A 17,128-nucleotide genomic window follows, 5' to 3' on the forward strand; every position below is an offset into this window, starting at 1 on the left:
ACAAACAAGATCCAACGTGTTTCCTCAAACCAACTCCGAAAAAATGACGACGAGGTCTCAAGGAAAACTTATTTTCCCCGGAAACATTTGGCATTCGTCGAATACGTTGGCCATTCGCTTATATATATTCGCTTATCGCCTATATGTTAATTTTCAAAGGCGCCAGCACATGTTACTGCCATACGGAACAGTGTGACAGGGCCTTTAGTTAAATACGAACGTTACGCTAGCAAGATTCAAAGTCAATAACGTTGCGTATCTCCTGTTTGATTGAAGTCTCCCGGTGTTTGTACCGTTTCTCTTTTTTACTTTTAATTTCTCTTATTTTCAGCTGCATCGGAATAGATCATATTCTCCCAAAAAAAGTACAAAAACATGTTGAAGTTACTCATTTATGCAATTAGATGTTAGCTTGTTAAATTGTAAACGGAGGTCATGGTAACTCAATGGAACATGTGTCCATTATCAGGGATTAATGGACACCCTGCAGCCAATCAGAATCGAGTATCCACTCTGTTTTATAAATAGGCCTATATACATTTATTCACTCACGTTTAAATGCATGTGATGTCTCGGGTGGAGAGAAACTTCATCTCTCTGCTTTCTTGCCTCTCAGCCCCGTTGGCAGTATTTTAATAACTTAGAGGCTGCAGTTTAATTGGTGTGACCTTCCCGCTCCGTTTGAATCTCTAACAGGCTGTGTTACCTTTGATACCTCACATACTGTATAAATGTTTTACCGTCTCTTTCTTTTATCTGACAAACCTGCTGTTTTCTGCTACACCTAGGAAATGAATATCAGCTAGGAAGACCTATTAATTATAAAACGGTATATTTTGGCTGTTCCCACAGTCTATGTGCTGACACACCTTATCCTTGTTGTGCTCTGATTTGATTTGCTCTAATTATGTTCACCTTATGTGCACCTGGCACTATTTAAACACGGTGAACTGGTGTTCACTGAGAAAGGCATCAACTGCAACACTTGTAGGTAGAGACGTCAAAAGATAAGAGTGGACAGAGTAAATGTTATGTTTATATATATAAATATATATATATATATATATATATATATATACACATTTACTTCTGGTTCAGCTCTCTTTTCGTCACAACGGTGCGGTAAAGCGAATCTAATACCGCCCCCACTGCTCTGATTCTCTGGCCAATCTCTCGCTCCATCGTGCCCTCACTCGCGAACAAGACCCCGAGGTACTTGAACTACTTCATTCCCTACCCGGAGTAGGCAACCCACCGGTTTCCTGTTGAGAGCCATGGCCTCAGATTTTGAGGTGCTGATCCTCATCCCAACCGCTGCACACTCGGCTGCGAACCGATCCAGTGACTACTGAAGGTCACAGACCGATGACGCCATCAGGACCACATCATCTGCAAAGAGCAGCGATGAGATCCTCAGGCCACCAAACTGCAACCCCTCTCCTCCACGACTACGCCTCGATATCCTGTCCATGAAAATTACAAAAAGGATTGGTGACAAAGCGCAGCCCTGGCGGAGGCCATCATTCACTGGAAACGAGTCCGACTTACTGCTGAGTATCCGGACACAACTCTCGCTTTGGGCGTACAGGGATTGGATGGCCCTCAGAAGTGACCCCCTCACCCCATACTCCCAAAGCACCTCCCACAGTATCACCCAGGGACCCGGTCATACGCCTTCTCCAGATCCACAAAACACATGTAGACCGGTTGGGCGTACTCCCAGGCCCCCTCCAGGATCCTTGCAAGAGTGAAGAGTTGGTCCGTTGTTCCACAACCAGGACGGAATCCGCATTGTTCCTCTTCAATCAGAGGTTCGACTACCGGCCGAATCCTCCTTTCCATCACCTTGGAATAGACTTTACCGGGGAGGCTGAGAAGTGTGATAGCCCTGTAGTTGGCACACAGTCTTCAGGAGTTCCTCAAAGTGCTCCTTCCACCGCCCGATAACCTTCTCAGTCGAAGTCAGCATGGTCCCACCCTTGCTGTAGACAGCTTGGATGGTTCCCCACTTCCCCCTCCTGAGGTTCCAGACGGTTTTCCAGAAACACCTTGTTGCCGACCAAAAATCCTTCTCCATAGCTTCTCCGAACCTCTCCCACACTCGCTGCTTTGCCTCTGCCACGGCAGGGTGCTCTGGTACCACGTACACTTATGAGCATCCTTATGTTCGAACATGGTGTTTGTTATGGCCATTCCATGACTAGCACAGAAGTCCAACAGCAAATGACCATTCGGGTTTAGATCGTTCCTCCCAATCACGCCTCTCCAGGTGTCTCGATCGTTTCCCACGTGCACGTTAAAGTCTCCCAGCAAGACTACGTAGTCCCCTACTGGAGCTCCCTGCAGGGCTCCATTCAGGGTCTCGAAGAAGGCCGAATACTCCGAACTGCGCTTTGGGGCATAGGCACAAACAACAGTCAGAGTTTTCCCCCCCATAACCCGAAGGCGTAGGGAGGCGACCCTCTCGTCCACCGGGGTGAACTCCAACGTAGCGGTACTCAGCCGGGGGCTAGTGAGTATCCCCACCCCGGCCCGACGCCTCACACCTTGGGCAACTCCGGAGAAGAATAGAGTCCAACCCCTATCCAGGAGTACGGTTCCAGAGCCAAGACTGTGCGTAGAAGTAAGCCCCACCAGATCCAACTGGTAGCGCTCCACCTCCCGCACTAGTTCCGGCTCCTTCCCCCACAGAGAGGTGACGTTCCACGTCCCCAGAGCCAGCGCACCCGACCCCAGCGGTTCTTCCTGTGAGTGGTGGTCCCACAGGATGGATGGATGGATGGGAGGCACCACGTAGCTTCTTCGGGCTGTGCCCGACCGGGCTCCGTGGCAAACCCGGCCACCAGGCGCTCGCTGTCGGGCCCTCCCTCTGGACCCTGCCCGGGCTTCCTCCGGGCAGGGTCTCTCCTTCTCTTTCCCTTTTTTTCATGAGGTCGTTTTGAACCATTCTTAGTCTGGCCCCTCGCCTGAGACCAATTTGCCTTGGGAGACCCTACCAGGAGCACAAGGCTCCAGACAACACAGCTCTCAGGTTCATAGGGACACACAAACCTCTCCACCACGGTAAGGTGATGGTTCCTGGAGAGGTATATAGAAACATAAGAAACATAAATGATTAGAGCATGACTCTAGAGAAAAAGGGAATAGGTCTGATTAGTTAAAAGGTTTGGCAGTAAAGGGGAGATGAAAATGTATTGACAGGATGTGGAGTCATCGGCAGGAAGAGGAACACTGATTGGATAAAAAGCTCCAGAGACATAAGAGATCCGAGGTTGAACTTAAAGGTTACATTTATCAGTAAATCTGCTTCGTCTTTCACTTTGTTTTTTGTGAGCAGAATTGCAGCGTGGTTGAGAATGTCAGTGAAGTGAAGCAGCACATGCTGTCTGCCTTCTGTCACATCCTGTAAGATTTACCCCTTTTATTCACTTCAGCATTAGCTCCAGTCAGACGTCTTCTCATAAAGGTGTTTTGTGTAAAGAGCAAGCCGGCAGCAAAACAATGTCGTCACTCCAGGCTACACTTTACATCCTAAAGAGAAGGAAAAGCACTTGAAAGGATTCAGAACGTACTTTTTGTTCTCCCCCTTTTTCACTGGAGGACACATTTACTCATCCTTCTGTGGATCAGAAGTGACAGCAGCGGAGAGAGCTCATCAACCTGATGTGCTGCACAAAGACGGAGACGCAGAGAAGATGTATGACCACAACCCCGACACACGTAGAGGGGTGGACGATGCACGTCAGATGTTGTAACATCAGCTGCTCGTTGGCACAGTTCTCTCTCTCTTAAATGTTGGATGTTACAGCATTTGTTCTCAAAAACTGGGGTTTATGGTCTTTTTCTTTTTTTATAGATATATAAAACTGAGATAAGCAGCAAATCCTCACATGTAAGGACACTAAAGTCCTGCGTGGGAGAATAAAGTAGTTTGAAAAGGTAGTGGGCTAACACACACGTCTGCAAAATATTAATGAGTGATGGAATTTAAGTCAGTTTTAAAATCTGCTTTTTATTGCATTTCAAGTTTTTCTGTGAGTAAACCATCAATAAATATATATCTATATCTATATATAATTTTATATTATATATATATATATAATATATATATATATATATATATATATATATATATATATATAAGATATATATATATTAGTATATATATTATAATATATATATATATATATATATATATATATATAATATATATATATAATATATATTATAATATAATATATTATATATATATATAATTATAATTAATAATATATATTATATATATTATATATGTATACAGTATATATATGTGATATATATACATATATATATTATATTTCTGTATATAATAATATTGTGTATAATATATATATATATACCATATAATATATATACTGAATTATATATCTATATATATATATATATATATATATATATATATATATCATATATATATACAGTATATAATATATAATAATTTTGCACAGAAATTTAATTTTACATTCTTCTGACAAACAGAATGACCAGATAGAAATATGAATTGTCACGTTGATAAATATTAATAGTCACATTTACAATCCTCTTCACTGATTTCCCCAGGCCGGTCCTCGCCTCTTTCTGCAAGATAAAGTCTCACTGAGGGGACGATACATCTGCTCCCCGTGGGGGAACATCCTTCCTCTCGCTGCTGCCTCAGCTCCCATTTGATAAAGTAAATAATAAATGAGCAGCCGGGGACTCACAGGTTACAGCTCTGTACAGGTTCAGCCATTAGAAACACTTCACAGCCTCACTCCATCTTCCTCAGGGTGCAACGTGAGTGCTGTGTGGAGGTCTTCTTCTCCTTGGTATTATTATCATTCTATCTTATTATTCTTCTTATTCTGTCTTGAAGAGGAGGAGGAGAAGGAGGAAGAGGGGAGGAGGATTCTTTTGTATTAATTTCTTATATTCTTAGTCTCTTAATTATGTATGCATTCTCATTTTCTTATTATTCTTGCTCATTTATTATCTTTATTCGTCTATTTCATCTTCTCTTCGATCTTCTTCTTCTTCTCTCTCTTCTTCTTCTCCTTCTTCTTCTTTTCTTCTTATTCTTCTTCTTCTTCTTCTTCTTCTTCTCTTCTTCTTCTTCTTCTTCGTCCTTCTTCTTCTTCTTCTGCTTCTCTTTTTTCTCTTCTTCTCACTTCTTCTTCTTTTCTTCTCCTGCTGCTGCTGCTGCCTGCAGTTTTCCCTGAGATGTATTTCCTTGTGTTGTGTTGTCTTCGTGCAGGAATATGTGTTGGAATATTATTACAGTTAATTGTTTATTGGTCTGAATCATGACGATGGTTGTTTCTGTAGATGCTGACTCACTCTCTAATATGCAGTTAGTCCATCGCTCCTAATGCACTGCAGGCTGATTAGTGTTAGTCCAACAAAAGAGCGAAGAAGTCTGCGTAGGGAGGAGGTCGGGGGGGATCAGTCCACTGCTCGTGAACCAGAATAGTTATTTTATATTATATTACATATCTGAGTTGCTTCCTGTGAAGATGGAAGTTTGTTTTGAACAGACTCTGCATGTTGTCGTAGGAAAAACGCACAATAAAAAGATACCGTGTTGTTTTTTGTCCAAAGCAAACAAAGCTCTCCCCCCCCTGCTCATCTGAAGCTCACGACATGTTTCCCAAAATGTCGAACTATTCCCTCACGACAAACATTCAAACGCTCAGTTTGTCCTCTGCAGCTCCTGCTGATGCTTATTCAGGCAACCAGTCCGTCAGCACTGGAATCAAAATGTCAAAACGGCTCGGAGCAAAGCTCGTCGCGTGTGTGTGTGTTTATCTGTCAGAAGGTCGCATGGAGTATCCTTGAGCTGGACTCACTGCCTCAGGAGACGCAGCTTTGAATCCAAACATTTGAGTGAGAAGCAGCTGACGATTGGCTGACTTCATCTGTTCTCCGGCCTCGGGGCGGATATGGACGTGTCACATGTCGTTAGCGCTGAGTGTCTGCACGAACAGACTCGGAGTTTAACCTGCAGTGTTGGTGGCAGCCTGACTGTCTGTGTCGCCTCTGGATCTCTGAGCTTTTTTATAACAGCAGCGACATATGAGACGCTGCACTGACGCCACGTTCGAGGCACGCGGGACAGAAGGGAGTCGTGGAAAGAGTTCACACATCCGACAGCCCAAGATGGCTGCCGTCAGCGTGACACGCGGCAAGCTTAATTAACACGATGAGGGAACGTTGTTTGTGAGCGTCGCTTGTGTGAGTTTGTCCAGTTTTTCTGGATTTTCACTGAAAAATCTGTGGACAACAGGAATTTTATTCATATTTTTATGCAAATTTAATATTTTCACACATCAGAAATCAAATTATTATTATTTATTTTTTACCTTTATTTAACCAGGAAGTCGCTTGAGATAAAAAAAATCTCCTTTTCCAATGGAGACCTGGTCAAGACAGCATGCAAGGCTACAAGAATTCTGAAATATAGCACGACAAAAACACACATGGAACAATAAATAATGAGCGTGTTGCACACAGACAAGAATATATATATATATATATATATATATATATATATAGACCAATGCTGCACAATAACTATAAATCAAAGTATCTCACTCGGACGTTAACGAGATTACAAAACAGAATGTTTTTTGGCAGCATAAATATTTAAACCCTCACTAAACATGATAACATGCAGTTATTTCTACTGGATACATGTTTAACTTTTGTAACGTCACATGATCCTCACACTTTAAATCCTGTATCAAGCGACCACAACTATTCACCCTGACGTAGTGACTCCTCATCTTGTCCCTCTTCCTCCGTGTAAAACATTAAAGTCATTAGTGTAATTACTGTAGAAGGAGAACAAAAGACCATCACCAACCAGATTGGCGGCGTCTTTGTGAACGCTGTGGCTGCAGGTCACATTCACAGGGAATTACTTGGTGTCACAAAGCAGGAGGTGGGCGCTGTGTTTCTGCAGCGAGGCAAGCTTTGAAGGGAAAATCATTTCTAACGTGTTGATGCTCCTCAGTGCCGCCGCAGGCTCCCAGGAGCGGGAGGCGAGGCGTGAAGCGACGGGGTTTATGGGAGATTTGGAGAAGAATACGAAATGCATGTAAACTGATTGTGTTTTTTTAGAAACGACTGCTCGGTTCCGCACGTCGTCCTGTTGCTGTTGACCGACTTCTCTCCTCCTGTCACCTTTCATTCCCTTCGACCTTTTGTAGCTCGACACACAGCGACCTGCAGCGAGACGCAAACACGTCCCCACATCTGTCACTTGTTTCAGATCGACATTTACCTGCAGCAGACGAGCACCAAAGGAAATGCAGAAGTGGTTTTGAGAGGCTGGTTTCTGGAATTCATTTTGCTCCTAATCCTCCATCTTTTCCTCACTCTAACCAAGTGCTTTGTCCTTCCCCCGTCTTCTTCTCCAGGGGAACCTTTTTAATCTGACCTGTAATAAGACAAAGCTGTGAAGAGATCATTTAAAATCTCCTCCTCCCTTCCTGCTCCTCCTTCAGTCCCTCTTGGATTTCCTTTACTTTGTAATATTCTCTCTGCAGCGTGCTCCACCTTTGTTTGAACACTTTCTCTTTACACCTTCTTCCCTTTTTCTTCACCCGGGGGAGAGCAGATCAATCCTTCAGCTCCGGATTCTTCCTCCTCCTCCTTTAGTCCCCCCGGTGCAGCAGAAGCCCTGCAGCTCATATCCTGTGTTTCATGTATAATGCAGCCGGTCTCTTCATCAAAGTGTAAATGTGTGTCAGAGCAGAGGGCAGGCCAGAGGTTCAGAGTCAGAAGGGGGGGTCTGTCCCTTTATTACCACGACTGACTGTTTTGCACCATTATTCAGTATTTTTAAGTGGATTTTTGGGTTTCATTAACAACCATTTATTTATAAACAATATAATATATTGATAAAAATAAATCATATATATATATATATATATATATATTATTATAAAGAAATAATATACATATAAATATATATATATATATTATATATATATAGATATTATATAATATATATATATTATATCCTATATATATATATATATATATATTATAATATAGTATAATATATGATATATATATAATATATATATATATATATATATATATATAAAATATATATATATATATTATATAATATATATATATATATATAAATATAATATATATATATATTATATTTATATATATATTATATATATAATATATATATTTATATATATATATATATATTATAAAATATATATATTATATTTATATATATATATTATATATATAATATCTATATTTATATATATATATATATTATATAATACATAATATATATATTATATAATATATATATATATATTATATAATATATAATTATGTATTATATATAAATATAATATATATATATACCTTTGCATTGGGATGTAAAATCTGTTTTCTGAAACGTTGATCCTTTATAAGTTGTTTTAGTTTTAAACTGGGAACATGAATAATAATAATAATACATCTATATATTGTGTACAACGAATGCACAAGTGGGAAACTTTGGCAAACGTTTATAAATTTGCCAGATCTTTATATTTATTGCACAAAATTGAAAAATCCAAAATCCATCGTGCAGCTGTGCAATAAGAAGCTTTCTCAGACAGCGGTCTCTGCACAACACACACCACGTGTTGACACATGCTTAAGATGGAACAACATAGACTTGAAGAGTAAAATATTTGCTTTGCACTTTAGTGACACACATACAATGTGGGCCATCGTTCAGCCTGCAGGAGGAGACACACAGAGAGGGATACGTCTCGTGTACATGTGGAAATGTTGGCACTGGAGGAAAGCTCAGGAAGGATTTATGCTTCTGGAACATCTGCATCAATGTCACAGAAACACAAGGAAGCTTGTACATGTGGCAGCTTCAGAGCACCTACATGCTCTCTGGATCTTTCATGTAAAGATGGCCGAGGATGTGCAGTTCAGCCAACTCATGACTCACACACACACACACACACACACACACACGCACACACACACACACACACACACGCTTACAGTGGAGTGTAATTATCATAATTGTGTGCAGCGTTCGGGGAAACACTGCATCAGGCTCCACACACTAACCTGGATGAACATGGGCTCGTTTCCCTCCGGCGTTGTATCTGCGGTGACTCCAAAATGGACGGCATCATTTCCTATTGACGATGAGATTACAGCCCATTTACAAAAAAACTAATCTAATGGAAAGGGACAGGAAACAAGAAATAAGACAGTTACTTGTGATAAAGCACAGAGAGGTTGTGATTAGTAGTTTCCATGAGACAGTGATTGTCATATAGTGGGTGTAATGCGTGGATATATATCTGCCTGTGTTTACACATGTTGCTTTCTTTATTCTTCCTACAGGACAGTTATCCTGCCAGATTTGGAGGAATCCACTTTGTGAACCAGCCCTGGTACATCCACGCTCTGTACACCGTGATCCGACCCTTCCTCAAAGACAAGACAAGGAAGAGGGTCAGAACATGTTTCATTCATGACATCAAAGCAGCCGTAATCCACGTTTTAATATTAAAGGCTTGAACTGGTGAACATATCCGAGTACTTAGCAGCTGAAGAGACAGATGTTTCCAGAGACCAGAAACTAAACTCTAACGAGTGAATATTGGATTTACTGGATCTGTTGAACAGTTTGGCCAAAAGAAATGTTTCTATATTGTTAATTATTACGTTTTTTATCAAAAGCAAGTGGCAGAATTCCAACAGAGTTGTTTTGTTCTCTATATTTTGATACATTTCTGGCAGATTTAACTGCATTTTCTTTAAAATGACAGTCATTTAGTTAGATTTCTTTCTCAGACTGTGATAATTCATTACAGACTCATATAGACGCTACCTGAAGCTAAACTCCCGGCTAATATATTATACTTTACATTATTGCTATAAAGATGCATTAGGGAACATGGATGTTGGAGCTCTCCAGCCGTCTGACCGTCTGTATCTTTCCCCTTGTGCAGATCTTCATGCACGGCAACAACCTGAACAGCCTCCACCTGCTCATCCATCCGGAGATCTTGCCGTCGGAGCTCGGCGGGATGATGCCGCCGTACGATATGGGCACGTGGGCGCGGGCGCTGCTGGACCACGCCTACGACGAGGAGACCGACTACTGTCCGGAGTCCTACACCCTGTCAGTACAAGACCTGGAGAGAGACCTGGACAAGAACCTGTCCCCGAAGACCATGAAGAGGTCAGCTCCATTTATGTTCCCCGAAAACATTCCCTGGTTATTGAAACACGCAGGTTTCAAAGTCAAGTGATGCATGAAGGAAGTTGCTGAACACAAGTGTAATTTCCTGCTTGTTTTGCAGGAACTTGCAGTTTGTCTGGATACAAATGTGAATTAAAGATACAGTGACCTCCTGATAGGGTTACCTGCAGTATGCATCAACAGAACGTCAATAACATGTCAAAGTAACTGTGTTATCTTTGAATAATTAGTGTCTTGACCGAGAGGATCTTCTATATATCTGACTATATATGAACAATAGTGGACGTTTTCTTTAGGGTTTTGCTCATAGTGGCGAAATAAAATCAAAATAGATCGAATATAAACAATACAGGAAGCAACAATAACTGTACACTAATAAAAGGTAAAGAAACAGTAAATAATAAAACCCTATTTTATGAAATTTATATTTATTTATTTATATTTTTGTTGACATTAAAAGACATTTAATATTTTAGCATTTGTTGATATTAAATATTGTCACTAAATCTTCACATATTAGAATTTTAACATTTAACTAATAGATATCACTTGAAACTTCCCCATTTGATTACTTATACTTAGACTATTATCTTTTGTATTACAAGTGTTCTGAAATGTTATGTTTGAATATGCAAATGAGGCGTTATCTAACGCTAACATTTCCACAGGTGCAAACAAATACAGTGTAGTTTAAACCAACTACTTCGCACTGATCTGAAAGACGACACGTTATGGAAAAGTGTAATAAAACAATGTTTCTGTCTGTAGTGTCATCAAAGGTAAATCAGTTCCCGGCCTTGAAAAACGAATATTTTCGGACTTTAAAAAGCCGGCACTGTGTGAACTACAGCACATGTCATCAGAGTATCACCCCCCCTACAGGGCGCCGTGCAGCAGAGGCTCATGCGTGCCAGGATTTCCATTTTTTATTTTTATTTCTTTACATTCTCACAGTAAATATGATTTATTTACTGAGATTAAACATTTGACTGAGTAAAATATATATATATATATAAAATATACATTTAAAAACCGTACTGCATAAACTTAATTTTCTGAATAAATATTTTACAGAAACATGCAGTTGTGCAACAGACCGGTTCCTTCACAGATCCAAAATCTTGTATATTATATCCAATAAAATGTACTTTTCTTGAGTATTTCCCTTTTACCCTACTTTATAGTTTCACTCCTCTACATTGAGAGGCAAATAATAAACTTTTACTACATTTATTTGACAGATCTGGTCACTAGTTAGTTTGCAAATTCATATTATTAATACAAAATCTAATAAAATATGATGTATTATTCTCATTAGTAAGATACCCAGCGGTATGCAAAGTATTTAAAATTAGCCATTTTTATTTAGAGAAAAAAGAGTAAATCCATCGTAATCAGTATCGAGAGATAAAAAGTTGGATCGTTGCATTTCTAATAATTAGACCTCATCTAAAAATCATGCAGCAAATAAAACATTGCTCTGATCCCCTCGTGTCGTGTTTCCTTGCAGGTCTCAGTCTGTGGTGGAACCAGGCGTCCTGAAACGACCTGACAAAGTGAAGAGTGAAGAAGACAACATGCAGCCGCTGCTCTCGCTGGACTAATCCACACCTTCAGCTCGAAAGCATAACCAATATTTACACACACTAACACACTGACTTACTCGTGCACCTACTGTCAGCGCCCTGAACACACCTTCCTGCAGAACGTGCTGCTGCTGCACCGGAGGAAAACTCGAAATGAGCAGACGAGAGACAAGAAGGACGTTTCCTCGCACCGCAGAGCTCCTGGTGGCGGTCTAAATGTTTATTTATTTAGTTATTTGTCAAGTGCCAATTCCAAAAAACAAAAAAACTGTAAATTAACGTCTTTCAACGATCCAGCCCCCGCAGTGTGGAGCAGGGAAGGAAAACAAAGAGAGCTGTGAAGATGCCGCACACGTGTGACGACAGTGTTTGTATGATACAGTATATGGGTGATGGGAGAAGAACCTCACACTTCAACGAGGGCTTGGGGCCACAGTTCCCGAGCTGCAGTTTCTTTCTTCTTCTTTGTACAGTAATTTGAAGAAGAAGAAGAAGAAGAAGAAGAAGAAGAAGACAAGCCTGTTCAACCTCCTGGACACAAAACTGGCAGACAGGCAGCCACTGGGTTTACTGGGAGGTTACTAGGATGTTACTAGGACGTTACTAGGACGTTACTAGGACATTACTGGGAGGTTACTAGGAGGTTACTAGAAGATTACTGGGACATTACTAGGAGGTTACTAGGACATTACTAGGAGGTTACTAGGAGGTTACTGGGACATTACTAGGAGGTTACTGGGAGGTTACTGGGACGTCACTAGGACGTTACTGGGAGGTTACTGGGACGTTACTAGGATGTTACTAGGAGGTTACTGGGAGGTTACTGGGACGTTACTGGGACGTTACTAGGACGTCACTAGGACGTTACTGGGAGGTTACTGGGACGTTACTGGGACGTTACTAGGAGGTTACTAGGAGGTTATGGGCGTCTTTCCTGCGAACATAATGTCTGAACTATCGGTGTCGCTCCCGTTATCTTCTGGAAAAGCAAACCCCCCTTTACGGTACGAGTCGGCTCGTGTTTTTGTTCCTGTTTCTGACCCACATGTCACAGAACACGATATTTCTTCTGCGAACAGGATACAAAGCTGCAGAAATCTTTTTCTTAAAAATGACTCACATCGTCACTTTTGGCTGAAGATGACCAAAAGATATATTTTGAGAATTTAAAAGTTAGGATGTGAAGCCAGACGAATAAATAAGCCTAAATTGAGTTTTTATAAGCGCAGCGACGGGGCAAACGTATCTTCTCCTGCGACTCTGTGACACGTTCTCATTCTGGCCAAACATTACCACAGTATTAGTTTTTGAACGCGTCAGTATTATAAGATTCAAAGACACGTTTAAAGATCTTCACTGTTATCTTTTGCATGTTTTACTAAGAATCACTCCTGCTTGTTTGCATAGCTTCAGTCCATTATTGGTGTTTCATAAAGAAGCTTAAAGCTTTTTAAATCAGTATTAGTTTATAATCTTAACTCAAGGTCCTCTTATGAACTTTTTCCTGAGCTTTCAACCACATCTCCCATTCAAATATTGACAGGTTTGATTGAAGGTCGATGTGATATCGTGGTAATTAACATTTTCTGCTGCCTTTGCCAGCGACTACACAAGGAGATGCTCTTCAGCAGCAGACGTTCAAGGTGTCCTGTTGAGTTTAAGACTATAGCAGCCCTATGCAGCAATGCTTTTATGAATGGGTGTTTTGTTTGTATCGGGCGTCGTGTTTCACAGTATTTAACTCGACAGTTGGCAAAGGTAACGCACACCAAGGCGTGAAAGTACACCAACAAATACAAAGACGTTTTACACTTTTAATTGGCTTCTCAAATGTTTTACAAGAAGAAAAAAGCACTCCACACTTTTGTTTTGACCTCGAGGAGACAGTCGAAGAAAACAGCACGGGGCACCTTGAAGTCTCAAATGTCCAAGCTTCCTGACGGCACCTGAACGCACCTGCAGACTAATTAAACTTGTTGGCAATAACGTAAACATTATTAAGTGTGCTTTAAGTGATTGCAGTATATCTTAGAAAAGTATTATTTTACATATTGAAATGACATTTAATTGTAATTACAGATGTTCCTTTATCTTCTGCACCTTTACATATTTAACACTATGTCTGTTCGCTCCACTCAGAGTTGTTTATGCTACACTGACTTCTCACAAACACCAGCTTCAGTGTTTGACATACTTTAGTTTCTTCCTATTCAACAATTCAATTTAGAGGCTTTTGTTGTGAAGTGCAAAACGTCTGTTGTCCGTGTGCGGCCAAACATAACAATAACAGCTTCTGTGTCACGTGACTCCATAAGGGCCCAAATAAATAAATAATTCCCAGGCTTCATGCGCCACTGAGCAACTTTCATCACTTTGTTCAGACTGTCAGCGTGTAACGAGCGTCGCTGGACAGTCGTAGAAGAATCGCACGAGTGACTTTACGTTAGATATCGTACGAACCGTTGTACGAGGATACTTTGCAATAAATCCTAGCGTTAACCACACTGTACGGCTTTGTGCATGCATGACTCCGACACAAAGACTTTGAACGGGATGACGTGCCGTCGGACATGTGGCACGACACATGCAGGAAGTCACCATCAGTTAGTGATCAATGGAGGAGACTTAAACCTGCAGAGAGAAGGTCAGATGGAGTCCAGCAACAATAATCAGAACGTGTCCCCTTTGTGCAGCAACACCAACAGTTACAGTGTGTGCAGTGCATCTGGTTTCGTGCGTCCTGCCTCAGACGGACTCCACCAACAAGTTGTTCTGACTTGTTAGTTCCCGTGTATTGAGAAGACATCATTGTTGCTTAAAACGGCTTTAAATGTTTCCAAAGCTTCATCGCTGAACATATTTTTGATTTTTCCAAGCGTGACCGCAAAACATATCTTCAATCCAAAACGTTATCAGCGTCCCTACAGATGCTCTGTACCTGTAATCTAATCTGCGTTGCCTCCCTGAGAACATCTTCAGGTCAACATTAACGGATTCTCTGCTTTCAGTCAGACGCTCTGGGGGAAATGTAGAACTGCCAGTTTTGTGCACATCAGAGAGAGACTGTAATAAACTGTGTGTCGAACGTGAAACCATAAAATGTTCATCAAGTGTTTTAGAATGTGCATTGGACATAGACACACACACACACACACACACACACACACAGACACACACACACACACACACACACACACACAGACACACACACACACACACACACACACACACACACACACACACACACAGAAGAGGTCACAAAATGCAGATTCAGTTGAGCTTTAGCAGCATGATGTCAGTCGAGGAAATGTGAAAACACTTAGTACCATAAACAAGAACACACACACACACACACACACACACACACACACACACAGCCACTGTAGATGCTTCCAGTTGTTAGGATACAAAGTTTACATTAATAAAACATCTGTATGCTGCTTGAATATGTCAGAAGTCTCACACAGCGCTCTGCAGGGTCACTGATTATTAAAGTTCTGCTGTGAAACGTGTCGTACGTAGAGGAAGTCAAACTCAGTACCACAGCTACAGACTCACATTCTATTACAAATATACTTTATCGGGCTTCACGACACATTTAAGATGTTTTATTTTAATGTTCTCCTCTCAGTATTTTATTAAACTTGCTATGGACCTTGTTTATTCCGCAGGTTACAGATTGGTGTATGTTGTAACAGAGTTATGAAGTTAGAATCTGTTTCTTATGTTTTAAAGAAGTTCAGCATTTTGAATGTTCTTTCTGTGTTGTTGTTACGTCTTTCCTGCTGACCAAAGTTCTGCTGAATGCATCTCGCACATGTTGTAACGGAGCAGTAATGACGTTTTGATGGTTTGAAACAGGAAGCCTTAGCTTATAGCTAACATGATATTTATTCAGCTGAACAACACAGACTGTTGTTCTCCCGCGCAGAACATCGCCTCACACGACGCGCAGACTTGTTCCTTCGTCTTCTGTTCAGTTTCACCTGCTTCACTTATAAATAAATGCGTCGTGCATGAGGAGGACAAATGTATCTGCAGTTTGTGAATGATGACGCTGTCGCTCGCTGATGGCTTCTGGGAAAACGGGGGCCCTGAACATTCAAATTCATACGCAAACAGCGTGATATCCTGAAACATTTATCGATCAAACATCGCCGGCTTTGAGCCTTCGTGACTTCGTGACGAATTGCTCAGCTGTTGCATTTTTATTTATTTATTAACAAACTGACTTTTCCACTTCAGAGCGTTAAAACTTATTTTTATGCATAAATTGAAAAAGTGCATAAAGCTGCATTAGACTGAAGCTTTCTCAGCTTCTTCAGTCTCCGACTCATGATCTGTTTTTGGATGTGCACGCTCTTTAACTGACGGAAATACAGTACTCAGAAATGTTTCATCACGCTGTTCATTTTGTCTTTATGTTAAGACAGTAATTCCCCCAGTAGATCCATGACTGTGCTAAATGTGCTCAGCAGACAGATTTGAAACATTAAATGAAAGATTGTCGAGGATTCAGTGATACATGAAGCTGGTGCTAACTGCAGTACATGCACCGTGTACATGGGTCAGTGTTTAAATGATCACATGAAGAGTTTTGTTCCAAAGTTCTTTACAGAAGTGCATCGTTATGGAATCAAACTCAAGCTTTGTGAATGTACTGTCTTTATAATTATGTATTTTCTTGGACTACCAAGATGAATTTCTCACTGACTAATGTTTGATTTGGCTCTTCCATCAAACAGACGCATCGCTTCTCATCTTTAAGTTTAAGTGCTTCGAGGATTTGGACGCTGGATGAACTTTTCTTTTTAATGATCCTGAACATGAATGCATATTATATTTATTTCCTTTTCATATCACTGTTTTTTGATTGTATAGTTACAGTAGGAGCTGTAGGGGAGACCAAACTCAAAACTGAATTGTGAAGTTATTATGGAAAGCCAGTATATTATAGGAGCAACCAAGTGTTCAGTTAGCAGGTGTTAAATGTATCAATGTCATCAGAGACAATTTGCTGAAATGCATCATGTACAACGAGCAAAAATAAATATGGACACACGTACATTTTCTCACATGTCTCTTATTTTTGTGTCTCAGCACTTGAAGTATTGCTCAGTATTTGGCAGCAGGAGTTGGAGCTCAAGATGTAATGACCTGCAGCTGCAGGGAATCAGGACGGCGACGAGGCAGGAGACACAGGACGCTGAGCTGGTTCCTGCAGGAGACACAGGACGCTGAGCTGGTTCCTGCAGGAGACACAGGACGC

At 40.8% G+C, this 17,128-nt stretch overlaps 1 protein-coding gene across 3 annotated transcripts in view; it reads left to right on the top strand.

Moving 5' to 3' along the window:
- clvs2 (clavesin 2) overlaps positions 1-12,133 on the top strand; it is a 28,837-nt gene extending 16,704 nt beyond the window's left edge. For all 3 annotated transcript variants that reach the window (XM_029462834.1, XM_029462833.1, XM_029462835.1), the window contains 3 exons: positions 9,409-9,519; positions 10,020-10,252; positions 11,784-12,133. In XM_029462834.1, coding sequence (XP_029318694.1) covers positions 9,409-9,519; positions 10,020-10,252; positions 11,784-11,877 — 438 coding nt within the window. In that variant the 3' untranslated portion in view covers positions 11,878-12,133. The remainder of the gene's footprint in view (positions 1-9,408; positions 9,520-10,019; positions 10,253-11,783) is intronic.
- The last annotated feature ends 4,995 nt before the right edge of the window (positions 12,134-17,128 follow it).

The sequence above is a fragment of the Cottoperca gobio genome, chromosome 24, assembly GCF_900634415.1.
Source record: "Cottoperca gobio chromosome 24, fCotGob3.1, whole genome shotgun sequence".
NCBI lineage: Eukaryota > Metazoa > Chordata > Actinopteri > Perciformes > Bovichtidae > Cottoperca > Cottoperca gobio.